At 40.1% G+C, this 21,156-nt stretch overlaps 2 protein-coding genes across 2 annotated transcripts; both read right to left on the bottom strand.

Annotated features, from left to right (window-relative positions):
* Positions 1-5: 5 nt before the first annotated feature.
* Positions 6-4,094, bottom strand: LOC142204919 (regenerating islet-derived protein 4-like). The gene is made up of 6 exons (XM_075276249.1): positions 4,037-4,094; positions 3,602-3,666; positions 2,701-2,795; positions 2,473-2,610; positions 1,533-1,647; positions 6-167 (listed from the first exon to the last, which is right to left on the bottom strand). Exons 2-6 carry the CDS (start codon positions 3,663-3,665, stop codon positions 100-102), a joined length of 480 nt encoding a protein of 159 aa, XP_075132350.1. The 5' UTR covers position 3,666; positions 4,037-4,094; the 3' UTR covers positions 6-99.
* An 8,124-nt stretch (positions 4,095-12,218) lies between these two features.
* On the bottom strand, positions 12,219-17,493 carry LOC142204918 (regenerating islet-derived protein 4-like). The gene is made up of 5 exons (XM_075276248.1): positions 17,357-17,493; positions 14,777-14,874; positions 13,456-13,593; positions 12,688-12,802; positions 12,219-12,327 (listed from the first exon to the last, which is right to left on the bottom strand). The coding sequence occupies exons 1-5, from the start codon at positions 17,424-17,426 to the stop codon at positions 12,260-12,262; spliced, it is 489 nt and encodes a 162-aa protein (XP_075132349.1). The 5' UTR covers positions 17,427-17,493; the 3' UTR covers positions 12,219-12,259.
* Positions 17,494-21,156: the final 3,663 nt, after the last annotated feature.

Raw genomic sequence — 21,156 nt, 5'->3', positions numbered from 1 at the left:
TCCAATGATTTTTAAAGATATTTTATTCAGATTTCCAGCGTGCATATATAGTACATATTGTGACCCGCGCCTGGCATTTCACAGAGTATGATCATTTTCTTACGGTTTGTATTTGCACACAAAGTGATTTTGTTCAGCGCATGGAGCATCATTCCACTGGCGGAACGCTGCAGAAAGACAGGAGAGAAACATATGAACCACAATAATATTTGTATGCCATATGTTTATTCTTCAGTAGATGGTGCTGTACTCCAAATGTGGCACAGAGCCAAAGAGTACACTATTGATGTGTAGCAGATGCAGGTGTCATGGAGTATTACCTCTTTGTTCAGTGCTCCTTATAAAAGCATAAAGTAAGTACATGAAGCCAAAAGAGGCTTTATAGGCTATAAAATGAAATAACTTATCTCAAGGATAGATCATCAATGTCAGACTGGGACTCCTACACCCAACACCATTAGCAGATGTACAAAGAATGGAGCATTAGGCACCCATTCACTAGAATAGAAGCTGAGCTGTAGTGACAAAGCTGGCTGCTTTCCTCTCTAGTCTCTGTGTATCTACAAACAGCAGATCAGTGTTGATGGGTGTTGAACACACAGATCTGATATTGATGTCTTATCTTCATTATAGGTCATGGATATTTTTATCCCAGTAATCCCTTTAAATAGTAACAAGATAGAATACACTTCCCATAGTTTTTGTTTGATGGGAACTTGCATGCTAAATTTCACCCCTAATGCTATCAATAAAAGTGCCCTAGATGTCCAGGAGTGTCCCAACCTAAGAAATGGCAACATTAGTGAATCATATTAGAGGGATCTGTTATACTGTTGTAGCACTAATATATTGTTCTGCTATGACTGCTTTCACCTTATCTGCTACTGCAGAAATGAGAATTCAGTCATGTATATTGGCCTCTGAATTAGGGGATTTCAATGATGACCATGTTGGGTAACCACTAAACATCAGCTCACTATGTATGGAAACAAAGCCTTTGGATTAAGTATGTGACTGATCTATGAATGCCACTTAAACAATGGATCATTGGCAAGGGAAGGGTAAGATATGATATCCCTAGGGATAGTCTGAAGTAGCAGCCTCCAACTTTTTTAACCCCTGTACCAGTTCATAGCAAGATAATTTTCCCTTGGGTACCCCCTTTGCCCCCCATCCTGTGGGAAAATGATCTTACTTGGAACTGCTTTTTGTAATAACCAAGTGTAGGGGCTCTCTAACTTGTGGGTCGCTCCTAGGGAAGGCCGCTTTATAATGAGCAGTGTATGAGGGAAGTTGCAGCCAATGAGGAGCTCACGGACGAGGAGTTAACTCTAGCCTATTTAGATGCTGGCCAGGGCACTCCTCACTAGCTGCTGCTACCCGCACTCAAGCAATGCTCTACAGGAGCCGCCCACAACTTCTTCTGCGATGGCACAGCAACTTTTACAGTACCAGGGACCATTGTCCAATAGCTTGAGTTCTCAAGACCTCTCCACTAGAGTCTATAGGATATAACAATAAATATTACATACTTGTGTCTTTGGTCAGCTCTCCACAGTACTCATTGTTATTCAGGTTGTTGGGTTCTCCACTCTTCCAAGAACGGTAATTATACATTGATCCATCATTCCATTTCCAGCGACGGTTCTAAGACAGAATGAAAATGAGATAAGGGAAACTTGCACAGACAACATCTTTCATTTTGTAAAAGAATCTAATTCTTTCTGTAGAGTTCTTTAAGGCTAAGGCCTCGCGTAGCAAAAATTAAAAAAAATGCTGCGACAAAACACAAGGTCGAAGCGCATTGTGTTTTTTGCAGAGTTTTTCATTGCAGTTTTGCAGCATTTTCCACTGTAGAATTTCTGCCCCTGTTATACCTATATAGAAAACGTAAGCGTTTCCGCAGGTATAGTTGACATGATGCAATGATGTTTGCGATGGTGTTTGAGAATGCAGCTTTTCCACTGCAGATTTTTTTCTGCACTGTGTGGATGGGATTAGCTAGAAACGCTACATTTTTGCAATGTGGGGGCTTTAGCCTTAATCCCTATTTTATGCACTACCCAATTCAACCATGTCCTAGCCAGTACACAGTTCATGCAATTTATGCAACTTATCAGGTGGACAGGGGCAATGAGTGGCGAGGATTTGTATGCTAAGTACAGATGTGCACCTTAGCGCTGTACTTTGACTTTTCAGCACTCCTGGAATGGAAGGGTAGTGAGCCCCTGCGTCTGCCACTCCACTCAAATAGGGTACAAGGAACTTCCAGGGGACAGAGACACCTCAGCCCATCAGATGAACTGTAATTTACACCAGAACACTGTTGTGAGTTATAGATATAGTCTTTGCTAGCCTTTGTGTTGGTGTAGCTTTCAGTTTGGGGACATGGGACCACCTGGGACGTGACAGAATTAGTAATAGCCACCAGTGCCATTACGTGACATATATACAGTTGTTTTCTACTCTCACCTTTTCAGGGTCATGAAGTCCAATCCAGATATCTACATTTGGGTTGTAAGCAGCCACGTGACTTGCGATAATAGAAGCTTCTGAGTCATCTATGATTGAAGCCAGATGAGCACCATGTCCATAGCTAACACACTCAAACTAAAAGAAAATACAGGTTATGATCATTAATATATAGAAAAAGTACAATGTTTTGGTGATTCTTGTAGGCTGTCTGCTTTCTTTTCTCACCTCAGCTTCAGACCAGGGAAGTCTGAAACGGAAGTATCCATAACAATGAGATTTGTAGAAAAACCATCCAGGAGGACATGAAGAACGAGGTGCCCCTGCGTAAAATATCAGTGTTTTACATCATTCATATAATAGTTGTATTGTAGTATTACTACTGAAAAATATAGAACATACTACCTATAATTCACATTTTAGTGCATGCAAACTTTTATTGGGTAAGAATAAGCAGGTTCTCGTAGTCTCTGTGGAGTGTCTTTAAAGGGAACCTGTGACATTGGATATGCTGTGTGATCTGCCAGCCGCATGTTATAAAGCAGAAGCAGCTGTGCATAATGAGATATATACACATATATGGTTTTGTGTGAAGAAATTCAGTATAACTTTTATTTCATTCATCTTAACATCGGTTCGTTCTGGGCTTAGGAGTCCAGTGGGCGTGCCCACTCAGTGATTGGCAGCTCTTTCTATATTCACACTAATCACTAAGACCGCCTACTGGACTCATGAGCCCAGAATAAACTGGGGGAAAAAAATTAAATTTAAATTAAATCTTTAAAAAATGCAATACAAGATGTACTGAATATTTTCCTAGGAAACTATATATGAATCTGCTCAGATCCTCATCTATAACATCCTGACCATATATTGACAGGTTGCTTTGCAGTCTTATGGGATAGCAGCAATGATCTTCATTGCTTTTCATTGTTTGGAGGCCTGGGATGATGCAACCACCAGGTCACTAACCTTATTGACTACAAAGTTGTATTTTTTCATTTTTGGTAACAATAATAACTTTTAACAAAATGACAGTAATTCTCAACCTGGTTTACACACCAATCCGCTGTATTCCTTCTAGGCTGATATTAGGGAAATTGCAGCATTCTTTATATGCTGCTCTTACCTTCTGTCAGAGACACTCCAAGGACCAAGCAGCCCAGAAGGGCAAAGCACAAGGAGGGTGACATCCTGAGGACAAAAACAGTGGTTAGGGTACAGCATATAAAATTATATTTCAGGTATATACTTTAGCAGAAGATAAGAGTTTGTAGATATAAAGCCAGAGACATAAAAGGTCAGACAGTAGCCACATCTGGACCCAAAGAAATCCCAAAGTTCCGCTTCCATTAGCGAATGTAATATACACATCAATTTTTTTTGCAGTTTGCAATAGGAAAAAGTCCTTTAGCTACGCTAATGGGATATGATTCCCGTGTTGTATAATACTTACTATGTTATAAAATGTTCTATTGTTTAGTCTAAATACATGACTATAGTGTTACCGTACTACACTTCTTCTAAATTGTCCTACCTGGGTATTCCCATTGGCAAGACTTACCTGCTGCAGAAAGTAGACTGGATTATGTGAGTGTCAAGAACTATTTTCAGATGGGACCTTTATATGAGCGCGTGATTCCCTCAGTGAGTTTTGCTATGCAGGAGGTGGGAATTGTGCAGCAGATGGAGAGCAGGCAACAAAGACAGGAACAAGCAATAAGGATATAGACATTAAAGTCAATTATAGGGCCTTACCCCCACACTTATATCATAAACACAACTAGAAAATATATAACCATATAATCGCTAAATACTATTTGTAGTATATCAGTAATGATCTCACTGTATCAGTAGTTGTGCGATTGTTAGAATAATCCTTGTGTTATCCGGAAGATGTATTCAAACTAGCGGGTGTCCTGGGATAGTGGCTCCACACTTGTCCTCATTTAGGCTAGGGCCCCATGTAGCAGGCCAAAGCAAAAAAAAGCACTCTGGGAAAAACCTGCTTCTATTATATCTATAGGGAAAATCACAACTGTTTTGAAAATCACAATGTATTTTTATGCAATGTGTGGATGGGAACCACTTTGCAGGAACTGTAAACAGCTTTGGTTTTTGCTGCAGCATTTACGCCACATGGGTGGCCCAGCCTTAAGTGGGTCCTACTGCTTTCTAAAACTCTGGACTCTCTTGGAGCAAGCTGTTTAGGGCCTGGAGGCCACGTACCATAGTTAATGTAAAAAAAAGTCCTCAACCGATATACAGCTATTGGGGAAACTTTTCAAGTCCTGGACTCCAAAATTCTGGAATCAAAAAGTTACAAAAGTCTGGGATTATTTGTGCAAAACTTATGTCACTCTCTCCACTTTTGAAAAGTAGTTGGGCAGAGACTATGGTTAGGCTATTACACCGATATACACCAGGTTTATAAAATGGTACAAAGTACAGCAAAGCAGACCCCAGTTAAACTGACTTTAAAAATTCCCCTCCTGATAAATCTCCCCCTTTATCACTATATATCATACTAAGGTTATTTACGCTGGTTCTGTCAGCAACATTAGACTTCTATGGCAATCACTTATTGCATACATTTTATGTTGAGATTCTATTACACTATATGTAGGGGTGAACCTGCTCCTTTCGCCGCCCGAGGCGAAGTACAGAAAGCCGCCCCCCCCCCGCCGGGAAGGGGGCGGAGCGGAGCGTGGCTTATCGGAGGGGGTGTGGTGACTCGAAGGGGGCGGGGCTTAGCGCTGTTCACCGGCAGAGAGCAGGCCCGGAGACTGCCTGCGCTCTGTCTGAGTGTGACAAACCACCGCTCGGTGCTAAGCCAGTCCAGGACAGCTTGTCTTGGACTGGCTTAGGTTAGCAAAAATGCCGCCCTCCCTGAGGCCCTGGCATAGTGCCGCCTGAAGCGCTCGCTTCAGGTCGCCTCATGGGAGGTGCGGCACTGACTATATGTATGAGACTTTTGAAATGTAAAGGGATTATTTAGCTTTCTAAATTTGTTGGTCTATCTTTGGGATTGGTTGTCAGTGTTAGACTGATTGGAACCCCACTGATCAGCGAATTGAAGGGGCAGCAGAACGTAGGTGAGCACTTCTGCTTTTTCATTTTCATTGGGTCCAGAAGATGACTATTTCTGGTCTGATTGAATTAAATGGGACTATGCTGCAATACCCAGATCAGTAGCTAATAAAAGTATGGTTTGAGTTATGAACAGCTTCTAAAGTTGGTGTAGACAATGAGGAGGCTACAGCTCTTACCCATGCACCATTGCCTCTTCGGTCAAATGATTTTCAAGGGGGACAAGAGTGACTCTCACTGGTTTATATCAGTGGCCTAACCTAAGGTCAGGCCATTATTTTTATAAAGCTGGATAAACCTTTTAGAGTACTATTGACTTGGCCATTTAAGAGAGGTGTGCCAGGTCCCTATTGTGCTACCAAAAATTATTTGACCTGTCCACTGTTGGTGTGGCCCATCAACATACTAGAGGATCCCCTAACACTATATTAGTCTTCCAGAAGACACCAAAATTCCAAAGGAGACCCAATAGACTATTTTCTAGGGGCTGTAGGAGGGTGGAACACCAGAGTCATTTTATTTGTTGGGCCCAAAAAAACTCAGCCTCACAGTGGACCTGTCAATCTGTAAAACAAATAGAGGAACATATGCTCCCTTAAGTAAACTATTATTAGATAAGTGAAGGAAAGGGAGGGAAGACAAGTCCTCATGCTGCTGTAAAGGGTGAAGATATAACACTAAAGTTTGATTAACCTACTCCCAGTTTATGGCTGCCACTCCTGTGTGTAGAAGCTCCAGTCACCAGACCAACACCAGAAGTGTACTTGAAATTTAAAAAAATGTATTTAAATATGGAGCTAAAACAGAACTGCAAATTGGAACTATGAAAGCTAAAATATTGGCATAAAAAATGTACAACACAGGGGCAACACGGTGGCTCAGTGGTTAGCACTGCAGCGCTGGAGCCTTGGGTTCAAATCCTACCAGAGACAACATCTTCAAGGAGTTTGTATGTTCTCCCTGTGTTTGCGTGGATTTCCTCCCATACACCAAAGACATACTGATAGGGAAAAATGTACATTGTGATCCCAGTAAGGGGGTCACAATCTACATTAAAAAAAAAGTACAACACAGGCGACATATTTTAGGCTTGCGCCTTTTTTCAAGCCTATTTAAACAAGCACAACAAGAAATTTAAAATACAAAATGGAAGTAGTCAAAGGATTTATAAAAAAAAAAAATTCTATCTGTTATGCTGGTTATTATAAGACATAATACATTGGTATTTATCTGTAACTAGACTGATTCCCTTTTTTTTTTTTTTTCACTTCTGTATACAGGCAATACACTCATTCTATGTAACAGTAGATGGAGAAAATGTCCTGGTACTGTCCCAAAAGTCTCTCCTTCACCACAAGGCCATAAGAACACATGGTGCTCAGCACATAAAGTCTAAGTATTCCATGGACAAAAACATCTTTTGTAGAAAAGTATTTGTTTCACCAGTGGGGACTGTATGATGTATGTAAGGGGCTCAAATCGACCCATAGATTTGGATATTGCGGGTAAAACTAGTCCCCCCGTTGCACAGCCCCTCAGCTGGCAAGCACCTCATTATTGGAAGGGAAAATGTAACCGTCTGATCTATGTTTTTCTTGTATTCATTTGTAAGGAAAATTGCACTTATTAGCTGTTTGTATATTTTGGAAAGGAATGGTTGGATGAAAAGAAACATCAAAGAAAATTTCACCTTAGATATACATGAGGAAAAACCAGACAAAACAATGTAACCACTTCTGGACAACCCATTGGGTATATGTGTCCAGAAGGTGGTTGCCTTGCTCTGCCAGGATGTACCGGTACGTCCAAGCAGAACTCAGAAGCTGCACGAAATCATGCAACTGCTGAAACTGGGAGCCGGCTGTAATTTCAGCTGGAGCTCTGAGAGAGAAGGCAGGGAAGGCTTATTACCTTCCCTGCGTTCTCGATTGCTGTGTATACAGTGCTCAATGACCACTGTATACACAGATACGGGCGCCGCCATGATGCAGCCACCGTCTGACTCGTCGGTCATGTGATCCGCCGGGATCAGCATCTTACAATCCTACAGGATCCCGATCAGCTCTATAAGCTGTATAGTAGCGTGCAGGAGGCTGTATTCTTCCTGCAACTGGGGTTAAATGTACCAGCCCCAGTTGCAAGAAAACCAGTCTCCAATACAACAAATAAAAGCTTTATGGGGACACAATGTCTAAAAAAAAAAAAATAATAATAGAAAAGTAAATTAATTAATTAAAAAATAAATAAAATAATACACCAATAAAATGCTGTTATTAAAGGTTATAGCCCCACCCCTCACAACATTTTGTAAAGATTTTTAGTAGCACTTTGTGTTATTAAATTAAAAAAAGAAGAAAAGTGAAAAACAGACATGTTTTCCCTCCTATTTTGTTTATATTTTCCCAGACATAAATTTTTTTTAAACAAATGCAAAAATAAAATCAACATAAAAATAAAGACTTATCTGTAACCGAAAAAAAATGAACAGAAATTAGTCGAATAGCACATACGATAAAAATGTTACAGCCTTCAAAACTGCACATATAAAATAAACCTAAAATGTGTGTGGTGCTGGACCACAAGTTGACCCGGTAGTGGTTAAACATGTTGCAGTCATTATTTGGATTTTCAAATTGCACAGATTCCCTTTGGCCTGGAGTATCTGAATGAGAATAACAGTATAACACCCAATTAACATGGGTTTATGAGGAATCGGTCCTGTCGGACTAATCTGATCAGCTTTTATAAAGAGGTCAGTTCTAGACCGGATATCGGTAACGCAGTGGATGTGGTGTATCTGGACTTTTCAAAGGCTTTGGCACTGTACCACATAAAAGACTGGCACACAAAATGGGAATGTTGGGACTGGGGGAAACAGATGTATTTGGGTTCACAACTGGGTCAGTGATAGTAAACAGAGGGTGCTGTTTAATAGGAAATACTCAGACTGGGTCACAGTCACCAGTGGGTGCCACAGGGGTCAGTATTGGGTCCTCTCTTGTTTAATATCTTTATTAATGACCTGGTAGAGGGTTTACAAAGCAGGGTGTCCATATTTGTAGATGATACTAAACTTTGTAGGGTAATCAATAATGAGGAGGATAGTAGAATCCTACAGGGGATCTAAGGAAGCTGGAAGCATGGGTGACTTGACAAATGAAGTTTAATGTTGACAAATATAAGGTCATGCATTTAAATAAATAAGTAAAATGTATTATTATATACTTAATAGTAAATTACTGGGTAGACAATGACAGATAAACAAATTTGGAATTATTCAGTTATGAAAAAAGATGGCAATGGGGATATATACTCACAAAGTATAAAATACATGACAAGTACCTTTCTAGTGATCTTTTTAACATCTAGGCCTGTGACAATGACAGGGGAACATCCTCTTATAGGAGAGAAAATTTCACCAGCAACATAGACGGAGATTCTTTACAGTAAGAACAGTGGGGCTATAAATCTCAGTGCACTGGCTGTTGTAATGGTAGATTCATTGTGCAAGTTCAAAAATGTCTTTCTTGAATGGAAAATATTACAGGTTACAGGCTTTTACATTAGGATAAAGACAAGCTGATCCAGGGTTTTATACTGATTGCCAGATTTTGAGTCAGGAAGGATTTTTTTTCCCCCTGACATAGGGCAATTGGAATCAGCCTCATGGGTTTTTGTTTTCTCTGGCTCAACATTGTAGGGTTATAGTTACAGGGCCTGTGTCTTCATCCAACCCCATCTGCTATGTTACTATGTAAATGTAACCAAATAACTGAATTTATTTAGCTTGTATCTGTCATCGCTATATTGCAAGTCCATTATACATTATTTGTCTAATTTATATTCACACATTTTCCTTTGACCTCGTTCACACAATATAATGTATTTTTTACAGTTTGTCATTTATTCTCTTTTGCACTTAATGGATTGTATTTATTATAACCTTGTATATGTTATCCTATGGCTGACAGTATTATGTCCCGTAGTGGCCCTTGTACACAGTATTATGCCTCATTGTGGTCACCCATGAACAATTATTATACTCTGGAGACGACACTTGAGCTGGGGCTTGCGACACATAAGGACACAAGGCCGGCCCACGTGACGTCTGGGACATCACAAAAATAGGTCTGAAGCCTTCCAGAGCCAGGAGAGGTAAGTAACAGTGTTTTTCATGTTAACTTCATCTCCCCTGGGTGTCCGATTATTATACTTGGGGGTCTGAAAAGACCCTCCACCCAAGTATATTGATAGTGTTTGTGGAGTTTGTGAGCCCACGACTTTACTTACCGATCCTCGCTCCTGCTCACAGCTGCCTCCACAGGCTATGAGTAAGGAAACGCACTATCTTGTCAGCCAGATGCCTTAATTAGATCTAGGGGGTGCTTTTTTGCACGTTATTCCCTTTTTATCATGTTATGTATTTATAATTAAAAGCTAAGCTTTATTGGATCTGAAGATTGCTGGACACCCTCTTTTTTTCTACATGTCTCCACAGAAGGGCAAGCCTGAGCAGAAGCAAGGATCAGTAAGGGTAGGTTCACATATGTCAGTTGCATCAATATCAGTTGTTTTGTCCTTTAGTCATTACAACTGATGCGAAAATGCATCAGTTGTCATCAGGCTTTTTCACAAATTTCTACTCCAAAACCATCAGTTGTCATCAGTGTTTACCATCAGTTTATACTATTACTTTTTACCATAAGAGTGGTGTATGCCTTGTACATTGGGTACAAGAGGGGTACACAGGAGTGTAGGCTGTGTGTGAGCAAGAGGAGGGATTGGGGGGGTGCAAGCTGTGTGTGAACAAAAGGGGTGTACGTGAGTGTGCAGGCTGTATGTGAACAAGAGGGTGACGTGGGGTGCAGGGTGTGTGTGAGCAAGAGGGGGGAATTGGGGTGCGAGCAAGAGGGGGGATGGGGGTGTGGTCTGTGTGTGAGCAAGAAGGCAGAATGAGGAGTGCAGAGTGTGTGAGCAAGAGGGTGACCTGTGGGTGCAGGGTCACATAGTCGGCACCTCCATTAGTGGCTGCCCCAGGGCCCAGAATGCTAGGGGGCCCTGCGGCAACCACTACCGCTGCTACCTCGGTAGTTACACCCCTGCTTGTTCTCTTATATATGTTTTCTTATGTTGTTATATATATATATATATATATATATATATATATATATATATATAAAATTTTAGCTATCATAGTTCCAATTTGGCAGCGCTGCTTTTACCCCCTTTTTGAATCCCCCCTTTTTTTTTTTTTAAATCTCAAGTACACTTCTAGGAGGTCTGGTGACCTATGCTTTAGCAGTGTGTGTGTTGACCCTGTACAGCAGCACAGAGTAAGACTTATCTACATCCACCCCCTTTTACTTATCTATTATTTAGTTACATTAGGGAGCATCTGTTCCTCTCTTTGTTTAGCAAATGGACAGTTCCAGTGTGAGGCTGGAATGATTCTGGCTTTCCACCCTCTAACAACCCCTAAGAAATAGGAGAATGGATACAAGTCACTCCACATGAGGATTAGGTGCTTATGTAGGGTTCCATCCCTTATCAATCATTCCAAGTGTAACTTGGCACTTGGGGGTCAGCTAAATTGGTACACGTGCCTTTGCTGTAAAGGCCAACTGGTGTACTTTAGTTCCATCACTGTCTTCTGAGGAATGGACTGAATGTCAGTACACCCCTATCCAATAACGAATTCCTACAAATATACATTATTTATTAATGCTTTATTACCCCACTCCAGATGCAGAGAATGGAGAGATCCCCCTCTGATTGTAGCCACAGATGTGGGGCTAAACGTGCCATTTTAATTCACAAACTATGGTTGCGACCTGTGGTATCTCTCTTCTGGACTGAGGTGTTGGTGCTCCTTCAAGGAGCGCTTGACAAACCAGTTCTTATATCACCTGATACTCATTCCAGAGCGCAATGGTCTCCTAATGAACACATTTTTCTCAGGGAGTCCCTCTTTGTAGCACATAAGGCGGTGGCTATGGGCTGGATGAAAGAGAGATCTCTCTCCCTGTCCCGGTGGTGTAAAATTAGTAAATAAGACCCTGCCATTTGAGATCATTGTATGCCGGAGTTGTCCAGAGAATGTGCGATGTTTGTCCACTCTGACGCTGTATAGTGTCTGGGGGTTCCAAGACTCTCTCGAGAATCCCTGCTGCGATTTGTATGACGGTGGTGTTCTTCTTACTCAAGTGTAATCCATTCTTTCTTTTTTACCCTACTTGCCTGCAATATATACTGCCTGTGTACAAACAATACAGCTTCTATCAGAAACCCTGCATCACAGCACACCGGTTTACTGTATTTTTGGTTTTTACACTAATTTTTTTTAAGCTTGTATGTCACTTTTACTATCAATGAAGCAATTTAAAAAATATTCTCTAAAGGTAGTTGTTGCAAATCATGTTTTCTTCTCCCTTTTGATCTACAAGACATATTGGAGAGAAGGGTCACCTAAGATGATAAATGGACTAAGCTGGAAGTACAATTCAGGCGGTAGAAGCAAATGGGAAATTGTCAATTTATCACTTAGGTTTCCTATCACACTTGTCAAAAAAAAAAAAACCAACAACATTATTTCTGCTTACTACAGTAACAAGTTCACATATACACATATAGTGAAAATGATGAGGGTTAAAGTTTTTATTATGAGAACATGGAGCAAAGCAAAGACTGTAAAGTGACATCATGGTTTGAATTTACAGACATAGTTCTTGAGTCCTGAACATCCAACATCATTCCATTTCTTATATTCTAAAGAGAGAAGACAGGAGAATGTCATAAAGTGCAAACTCATTTACACATACAATTTCTAATGATTGGGACACAATAAAACAACTATGTGGACTAATATTCAATACAGTAAATGGGTGTATAAATATGTGACTACCCATGCTGCCCTATGCATCTATATTGTTTTGCAATATAAACATTAGAATAGGACTGCATACAGATTTATGTCACTCAGCAGCAAATATTATAAAAAAAAAACAAAAAAACTATTTCTGTCATGTGGTTTAGGGATGTCAGGTCAACTTCTATTTAAAAATGTTACCTTTATGAGACAGCCCCTTTAAATAAAATAAGTTACATTGCAAATTCATGTTTACTCACTTGATCCGCTGGCTAGAACTACACAATATTCTTTCCCTTTGGTATTATCTGGAGAATTATTTTTCCAAGCATGATAATTGAACATAGATCCATCTGTCCATTTCCAGCGGCCATTCTGCAAATGAAATGGAAAGATAGATAATGTGGACTAACACTCACATACCATGTCTGTCCTTCAGTTCTTTATTTGTTGTTTTATCAGTTTATCAATACAATACAGGAATAAAAGAGGGCAAGAGACCAGAGCAATTCCTTCATAGTGTTGGTGGAGATTGAAATGAACAAAGTAATACATAGGGCAGCTCAACACCAATGACCAACTTGAATACAACTCAAGGGTCTGGAAACTAGGAAGATTAGGGGGCAAAGGGGAAGGAAGCGGACGAAGGATGAGGAGAAGGACAATACATAATAAAATAAAGCTACGAGAAAGAAAAAGTGTCCCAGTGGGGAAAGTAGGTGATCCCAGCACTTACAGAGGTCAACATTTCAGGGGGAAAACTCCAAGACCAGTTTAGAATAGGGGGCTGAGATGCTGTATTCTGTGGTGTTTTGGAATTCCATCTAGTAGTACCAATTCTTATAAAATTTCTTGTATGAGTCATTAATGGAAGAAGAAATATTCTCCAAATGCATTAAATCACTTTGTATTATATAGCCGGCATCCGCCATGTATGGAGACAGTGTTGTGTGAAGAGCTTAAGCTACAAGTTTGAATATGATTCTGGAGATTGGGAATAACATTTTATAGGAGGCGATGTTACAAACCTTGTCAGGATCATGCAGTCCTATCCATACTCCTTCTGAGTCCTGGTTAGCGGATACATGGCTGGCAATGATTGCTGCCTCAGAGTCATCCATGATGGAGGCTAAATGGGCTCCGTGTCCGTAACTTCCACATTCATACTAATAAATAAGGGAAGGCTATTGTCAGTGAAATACACTTGTGTTTACCTTATAGAAGGTAGATGTGAGCTAACAATATGAATTCAATCCCGTAAAACAAAAGAACAGAACTTCTTATTAAAATGATTTCCTTTAAATCTACAAAATAATAATAATGCACCAAGATAGAAATGTCAGATTGCTGCAAAACTCACCATGAACGTCGTGAGATATTTCAAACCAAAAACCGTCCATCAATCACTTCCAAGACATGATTTGTTTAACCAAAAGAAAGGAGAAATAACCCCCCCCCAAAAAACCTTCCCTCATCTGGTCAAGGAAATCATGTGTTAGAAATGATGGATGAACGGTTTTTGGTTTTTAATATCTCATGACGTTCATGGTGACTTCATGAGTATGGGAAAAGAGCGAAACCCTGAAATGCGCAAGCACTAGATTTCAGTATGCACTGACACCATGTGTTATTTCAAGGATTACGACTAAAGGTTAAATTTTATTTAAAAAGAATCTTTGGAGCTGCACCACATTGTTGTATTTGAATAACATATGGCACATATCTGTACATGTACATATATACATAAGGTCGTTCCAGCACACCCCAAAATATATCCTACACATCAGTCCTACCAAGTAAGCATATCTTATCACTCCAGCCCTTTATGCAGTCAGAATTCCAGAGATACATCAGGACAGAATCCTCCCTGTTTACAGACCCCAGATGAGACCCTTCCCCATATCCAAACCCCAGATTAGACTCTAAATGTACTCTTTTACAAACCTCAGTCCAGATGTTCGGCTACCCATCTTGAAGCTATGTTTTTCTTATCATTGTAAGAATGGGCGTTCTCAAAAAGAAGTTACAATATATGCCTAATTTTTTCTTTTGTATTTATGCAAATTAGCTAATGAGTGCATTGCTGTTGCTCCAGGTTCATAACAACACCCTTGTTGCTCCATAATGGCAATATCTAGGCAAAGGAAGTACCGATTCACAAGGGAAAAACCCTCTTTGATTCAGGTGACCCTAACCTATCCATATGCAGGGCTGGGCTGAGGTACTGGGTTCTGGTGACAAACTCACTTTAATACTTTCAAAAATTAAGTTTAAACACAATTTACAAGTGTTTACATATTATGCATCTGAACTTTTGTAGCATCTTCAAATATACAACATTGTATTTACCTCTGCATTAGCCCAGTTCGCTGGGTTCTTGCTAACGGCATAGCAATGTGATCTATAGAAGAACCAACCAGGGGGGCATGAAGTGCGGACAGAAGCAGCTTTAAAAGACAAAAAACATTGCATATGTAGTTAATTGCAGTATTTGAGTTTTTCTATAGCGATTTTACCTTTTAATACACTCATTGACAAAAACATATAACGCACCCAGATAGAAGTATCAGATTTCTGAAAGATTCAACTTGTCTCAAGTATATACGTAAATGATTACATATCTGATCTAATTAGACAATGCGTCTTAGCATGAGAGGGCACAAAAGTGTTGTCCCTGATGTCCTATAAAAAGGCTCTCCCAGGCTTCTTTTGGGTAGTGTACCTCTTGGTAAGACCTCAATTGCTAGACAGGCCTCTCTAACGCCCTCAAAGACGTTTTACCCTATTGACAGACTTTGAGAACATATACATTATTGGACTGAGAGAAGCAGAATGATTGTTTTAAGTAATTGCCCTCCATCTAGGTTGTCCTGGCCTAGTTGTTAGGAGGTGTTGTGAGCAGTGGTTACATGAGGACATGCACATGGCAAACATGCTTTGGATGACCTAAACATACCACCAGCCAAGAGAATAATTTGATCCACCAACAAGCAGTTCTTACAGTTTTTGTCACCATCCACACATAGTTATCACACCCCTGTCTTTGCCTGCACCATTTTCCACTTAGCTGAAGGAAATCTGGTGTTATATTGCCTATTACATATCCTGCCATTGATAGCCTGCCACTGTCGCTTCATTTGCAGTGATTTTGTGAATGAGAAATTTAGGCTGATATAGCCTGGAATTGTATCATCTTAGCAACCAATCCAGATTCTGTTTGGGGTCTGCTAAAAGTTGAGCTCAAGTATGGAGGCTTGCTGGTGAGCTCCTGCTGTGGAGTGACACACTGCCCCAACTTCAGGTGTGATGATCTGGGGAGCAATTGCATATGAAAGTTGGTCAGCTCTAGTGATATCAGGGACACTAGCAGCCCATTGATATGTGCAGGACATTCTGTGGTTATTTGTGTTGCCTTTTATGGCATTTTTCGTTAAGGTAATGTTCATCCACACCTACTAATGGTTTTCTAGGAATGTCTCAAGTCTTCCTTGGCCTGCCTGGTTGCAGATTTTTCAACAATACCTGTGACACTGGTCTCGGCAGAATCTACTGATGTAGCTGCAGCATCTGTGGGCAAATGTGCCGCAGGATACTTTACAGAACCTGTATGCCTCCATGCCTAACCATATCTCGTCATGCATCAACGTTAAAGATGGCCCAAGAGGGTGCTAGAGCCTCTCAATTGCAGTTTTCCTCAATACACGTATCCTTTTACTCTAATATTTTAATCACTTACATATATCATCATCACAATCACACAATGATTTATTCGATTCCAGTATCTCCTTTTTTGCAGCACAAAAAAGTGTAGCAAAAAGGCTTGCGTTTTTCTTTTTTTTTTTTTTTTTTTGCTTCCTCCTATACAAGTCTATATGGAAAATGCAGAGTTTCTGGGGGTAAAATTAACATACTGCCTTTTCTACAGAATTTTTTCCACAATGTATGGATAAGATTAATGGCAATCTCATCCACTTCGCTGGGACTGTAAAACGCAGTGTTTTTTTTCTGCTGTGTTTCCACATCTGCCAAAAACGCTGTTTTTTTCACAATGTGTGTCATTATCCAATAGCAAAAGAAACCTTGTGACAAGTTCCTTTAAGGCCTCATTTAAATTCCTTTATTCTGGAATTCTGCTCTGCTTTATACATACTAATGGGAGGCTTTTTAACCCCTTGATTTCAATGGGTTACTTGCGCTAAATGGAACCCATTGAAGTCAATGGGATTCTGTTTTGCAGCACTGATACTTACACGAGTTATCGTGCAAGAATCAGTGCCGCATTACATCGTGTGCATGCACCTTTAGGTTAGCAGCACATGACCATATTTCACTCATGAAATACAGCCCGTGTGTCAGCCAGATTTACCAGCTTCAATTTCATGCTAAGAGCGGGACTCCTAGCAGTATAGTTACCTATGATGGTAGGAGTCCCTGCCTCCCAGCGACATACTGTCCAATACCAATTACAGTACAGGACAGTATGTCACTGGGAGGCAGGGACTACTAGCATCATAGACAACTAGGATACTAGGAGTCCTGCTCCCAGCATGAAGTTCAAGCTGGTAAGTTTAGCTAACACTCAGACCAAGTTTCATGGGTGAAACACGGTCTTGTGCTGCTACCCTTATTGTAAGAGCAAACTAGTAGTGGATCCAAAACATAGAAAGGCTAACAAACACTGATACAAAAAAATGTGAAAAGTACTGCTGTGTGAAAGTGACCTTAGGCTACATTCACACTACAGTGCTTAATGGTCGTGTGATGTCCGTTTTTTAGCAGATGTCACACAGAAGCATTGAATTCAATAACATGAAATGGGGGCTATTCATATGACCATTAAGAACTGTCAAAATATAGGTCATGTCCTATTTTTTATGTCTATGAGCATACTTTATAGACAGAAACTAGAGTCATAAAAAAGCAACTCACCCTTTGTATTCCCTGCGATAATAAGCAAAAATCCCACGATGGTAAAGATGCACCCTGAAAAGAAAGCCATTGAATTTCTCGTTGACAAAGGTGCTATAGCATCTAATATTTCTATACAAAAGTTATGGCGTGTTTTGTTTGCTTTCTAGCACTCTTTATAGTATAGACTTACAAGGGGGGTCATTTAGCCTGGGAGTGGTCTTTGGTAGAGGTGAGTCAGATATTGATCACCAATATGTGTCATGGAAGAAAGCACACATGTTCCTGACCGTAGAGCCACACCTTGATAAACAAAGGACATCTGTTAAACAATGTTCATATTAGAAATACAAAATCTGCTTCTTTAAAAGAAGGAAATTATAAAAGCAAACCAGAATTATACTCTGGGGTCTTTTCAGACCACATAAGGACTCAAGTCCGGCCCACGTACTGTCCGTGACGTCCCCAAGTATGCCCCAAGCCTTCCGGAGCCAGGAGAGGCCAGTAATAGTGTTTTTTTTTAATGTTAACTACACCTCTCCTGGGCCTCCGACCATTATAATCGGAAGTCTGAAAAGGCCCGCAGCCTCCCTCACTTACCGATCCCGGCTCCTGCTCACAGCCACATTCACAGAAGAGGAAGTGGTCATGAACAGCAGCCATGATCAGTAAGTAAATAGGACCCATTACCTGCTAGAGTTACTCCAGCAGGTAACGGCCTATTAAAAAAAATTAAAAAATCTGCAGCAATAGAGGCTGCCGCCTGGCCCCCGCTACTTCTGCTACCCCAGTAGTTATGCCTCTGCTCCTGGCCCAGGGGCGTAACTACTGGGGTAATTCCTGGATAACCATTTTTATGGAACACTTAGCCCTAAAGAGCAAATTCTTGGGTCCATTCATCCTTTAGATGTTTGACTGTTGTGTTCAGTTGCATAACTGCATCCCACAGCAGGATACAACCAGATAGCAGATTTATTATTACCATCTATCCCTTACTAGAAATGACAACACAGATTTCAAAGAACAATATTTAAAGATTCTTGATATTGTTGAATTCTATCACTTTATATATTTACCATATGATTGAGAGTAGTTTTGACATTTCATGTTTAGTTATAACAATGAAGGTTTTAGATTTATATCTGATGTTGTTTCCCAATGTGGTTGCTGTTTACTTAGTCTACCAGTGTTATATCACAGGCCATGTTTTTCCTGTTTAGGAACATGACATGCCCTATATTCCTGTAGAGGTCCAATACCTAAGAGTCTACTACAGTCAATGCTCTGTACTCTTTATATACCAAGATCCATGTGAATCCTCCATCAAGTACTAACCTCCTTGCCTATATGAAAGATGTTCACAGTGTAGAAAACCTGTCGGTAATGTTAAATAGTACAGTACAGGCTTTCCAATCAGGTTGGACTCCATGGGATACATACTGCAGGTCTCTGGTCTCAGTTTCCCCCTAGCCCCCATTCTCCTCCCTTTTCTCCTGTCCTTTTTCCCCTTATATGTTACCCCTTAGTTTATTGTCTTTTGTCTTCTGTTTTTTTTCCTTTTTTCTTCTGACTTTCAATTTATTATTGAATGTTGTCTGCACTTTTATATCACTGGAAACCTTTTGCCGTCGTTTGCAGTTCTCTATATAAAAACTTCAATAAAAATTATAGCAAAAAAAAAAAAATGCAGCATGGCCACATGACCAAGGTGTGATGTTACTTCTCGAGAAGAGGAAGTGGAGCTCTGAAAGAAAGAAGCCATTTTTTTCCTTTAAATCCTGGATGATTCCTTTAGTAACACCCTGACCTCTAAAAAAAAAAAAACTTAGTTAACCTGGAACTTCCCATTTCAGCACCTTCCTTACTATGGTCCATATTCAAGTCTGTGGCTCATGTATCCGTATATATATAGAACTATCCACCATTTAGAAAAAAAATTCACTAAAGACCATAAAAACATAGACTTCCCTGGTTATCTTGGATAGGCCCCTTTAATATAAATGAAATAATTGTCCTCCCCAGGATCTTATACTTGTTGCACAGTTTCCCAATACCCTTCTTCAGAAAGGCGCTTGATTCCTTTGAAACAATAATAATGATATTTATTTGACATAAACTGTTAAATCTCCTTTGTAATCCACATTTCCCAAGTGCTCTGAAGTGGGATGAAGGATCATTGTCTCACGCTGAATTGTGAGCAAGATTCTAATGTTTCAATGTTGCTTGAAAAAAATGGTATCTTTGTTGCATCAGAGTTTCCAAAGTTTGGTGGAAATATCCATGAGAATATTGGTGTCCAAATATTTATTGGTAGACAGTGTATAGGAGAAACATAATACTATCAAAGAGGACATTGTGAACTTCACTTGAAGACCTAGTGAACCTAGATTATTGATTATTTGGGACTTCCAAATATATCTAGAGCTCTTCATAGATTACTTCATAATCAATCAAATAACCTGTTTCTCATATCATTCTCCCTATACAGGATTATCCACCAGCAATTTATGTCACTGTTACCTCAAGAACAAAAAGTACTGGGGCACTTACACATTACACCTATAAGAGCTCATATAAGATCCCATTCTAAATCCATAGGCATTAATATGGAGTTGGTCCCCTATTTGCAGGTTTTCTACAAGATTTTGAAGTATCTCTGAGGGACACTCTGATTATCCATAAGAGCACTGGTGAGGTCAGACAAGAGGGTTTGGCTTAGAATCTGGCTCATCCTATAGTTGTTTGATCAGGTTAAGGTCAGAACTCAAGTTCTTCCATAGCAAACTCACCCAACCATGCCTTTATGGACCTTGCCGGGGCACAGTCATGCTGGAACAGGAAAAGGGCCTTCACCTGGTCAACTTGTTCGTATGAAACTGAACCAAGTGGCAGAAAGCAGGATCACAAGACCTAAAATTAGACTAGATAAGCAAATTGAGCCTCTATGTATTTTATTATGCTGACCTTGACACTTGTAGATCCTTCTATCTTATTAGATAAATGTTTGTGAACCTGAAATATTTGGTGTAGACTGGACACACTTCAAGCTGGTCATGTACAACTAATTCAATGGGCTATTCCAATGATAGGTACAGAATTACATCTGGTGCTGATATACTGACAGCTCCTGAGGTTGGAAACACTTAGGCTTTCATATGAACACTTTCATATGATCAATATTCTGTATTGCTATTTGCTAAGGAATCCAATGTTTTCCCCTAAATGCTATATGGCTGGTTAATAAGTTTAAGCTGAAACATAAACAGACACGTATATCCTGAAGATTTCCATTCTTTGTAAAAATCAATTAATTTATTGCCATTTTGTTCTAAAATCTATGATATGATATGATATGATATTGTAATCCGATGGCCGGCCAGGTAATGAAGGGGTTGTACATCTCACCCAGACCACTAAGGTGGGTGAGATGAGAAAAGTCCAAAAAGAATGTTTCTCAGCAGATAATTCTGTCTGCTGAGTGTTATTTCAAAGTTCCGCTTACTGGGCTGGATTTTTAGGAATGGCAGGTAGGTTGGTAGTGGGACCTGTCATTCCACCCCCCTCCAGTCCACACTTTGGGGATGTTTTGGCAGCGACTCAGCTGCAGAGAGTCTGCTCGTCAAGGGAGCTTAAGAAGCCAGCTCCAGCAGCAGACTCTGGGCAGAGCTTGGCCGGAGAGACAAAGAAAGAGGTCCTATTTTTGGAGCTGTGTCCTGAGTGATTCTACTGGCTTTTGATTTCTGCTATTATAGGTGAGGTAACCTATTCTATGTTTAGTTAGAGCCTAGCCAGGCAGGTATTTATTTTTGTATTATTTCCTT

The sequence above is a fragment of the Leptodactylus fuscus genome, chromosome 5, assembly GCF_031893055.1.
Source record: "Leptodactylus fuscus isolate aLepFus1 chromosome 5, aLepFus1.hap2, whole genome shotgun sequence".
Lineage (NCBI taxonomy): Eukaryota > Metazoa > Chordata > Amphibia > Anura > Leptodactylidae > Leptodactylus > Leptodactylus fuscus.
This window is presented reverse-complemented; position numbering and strand designations above follow the sequence as displayed.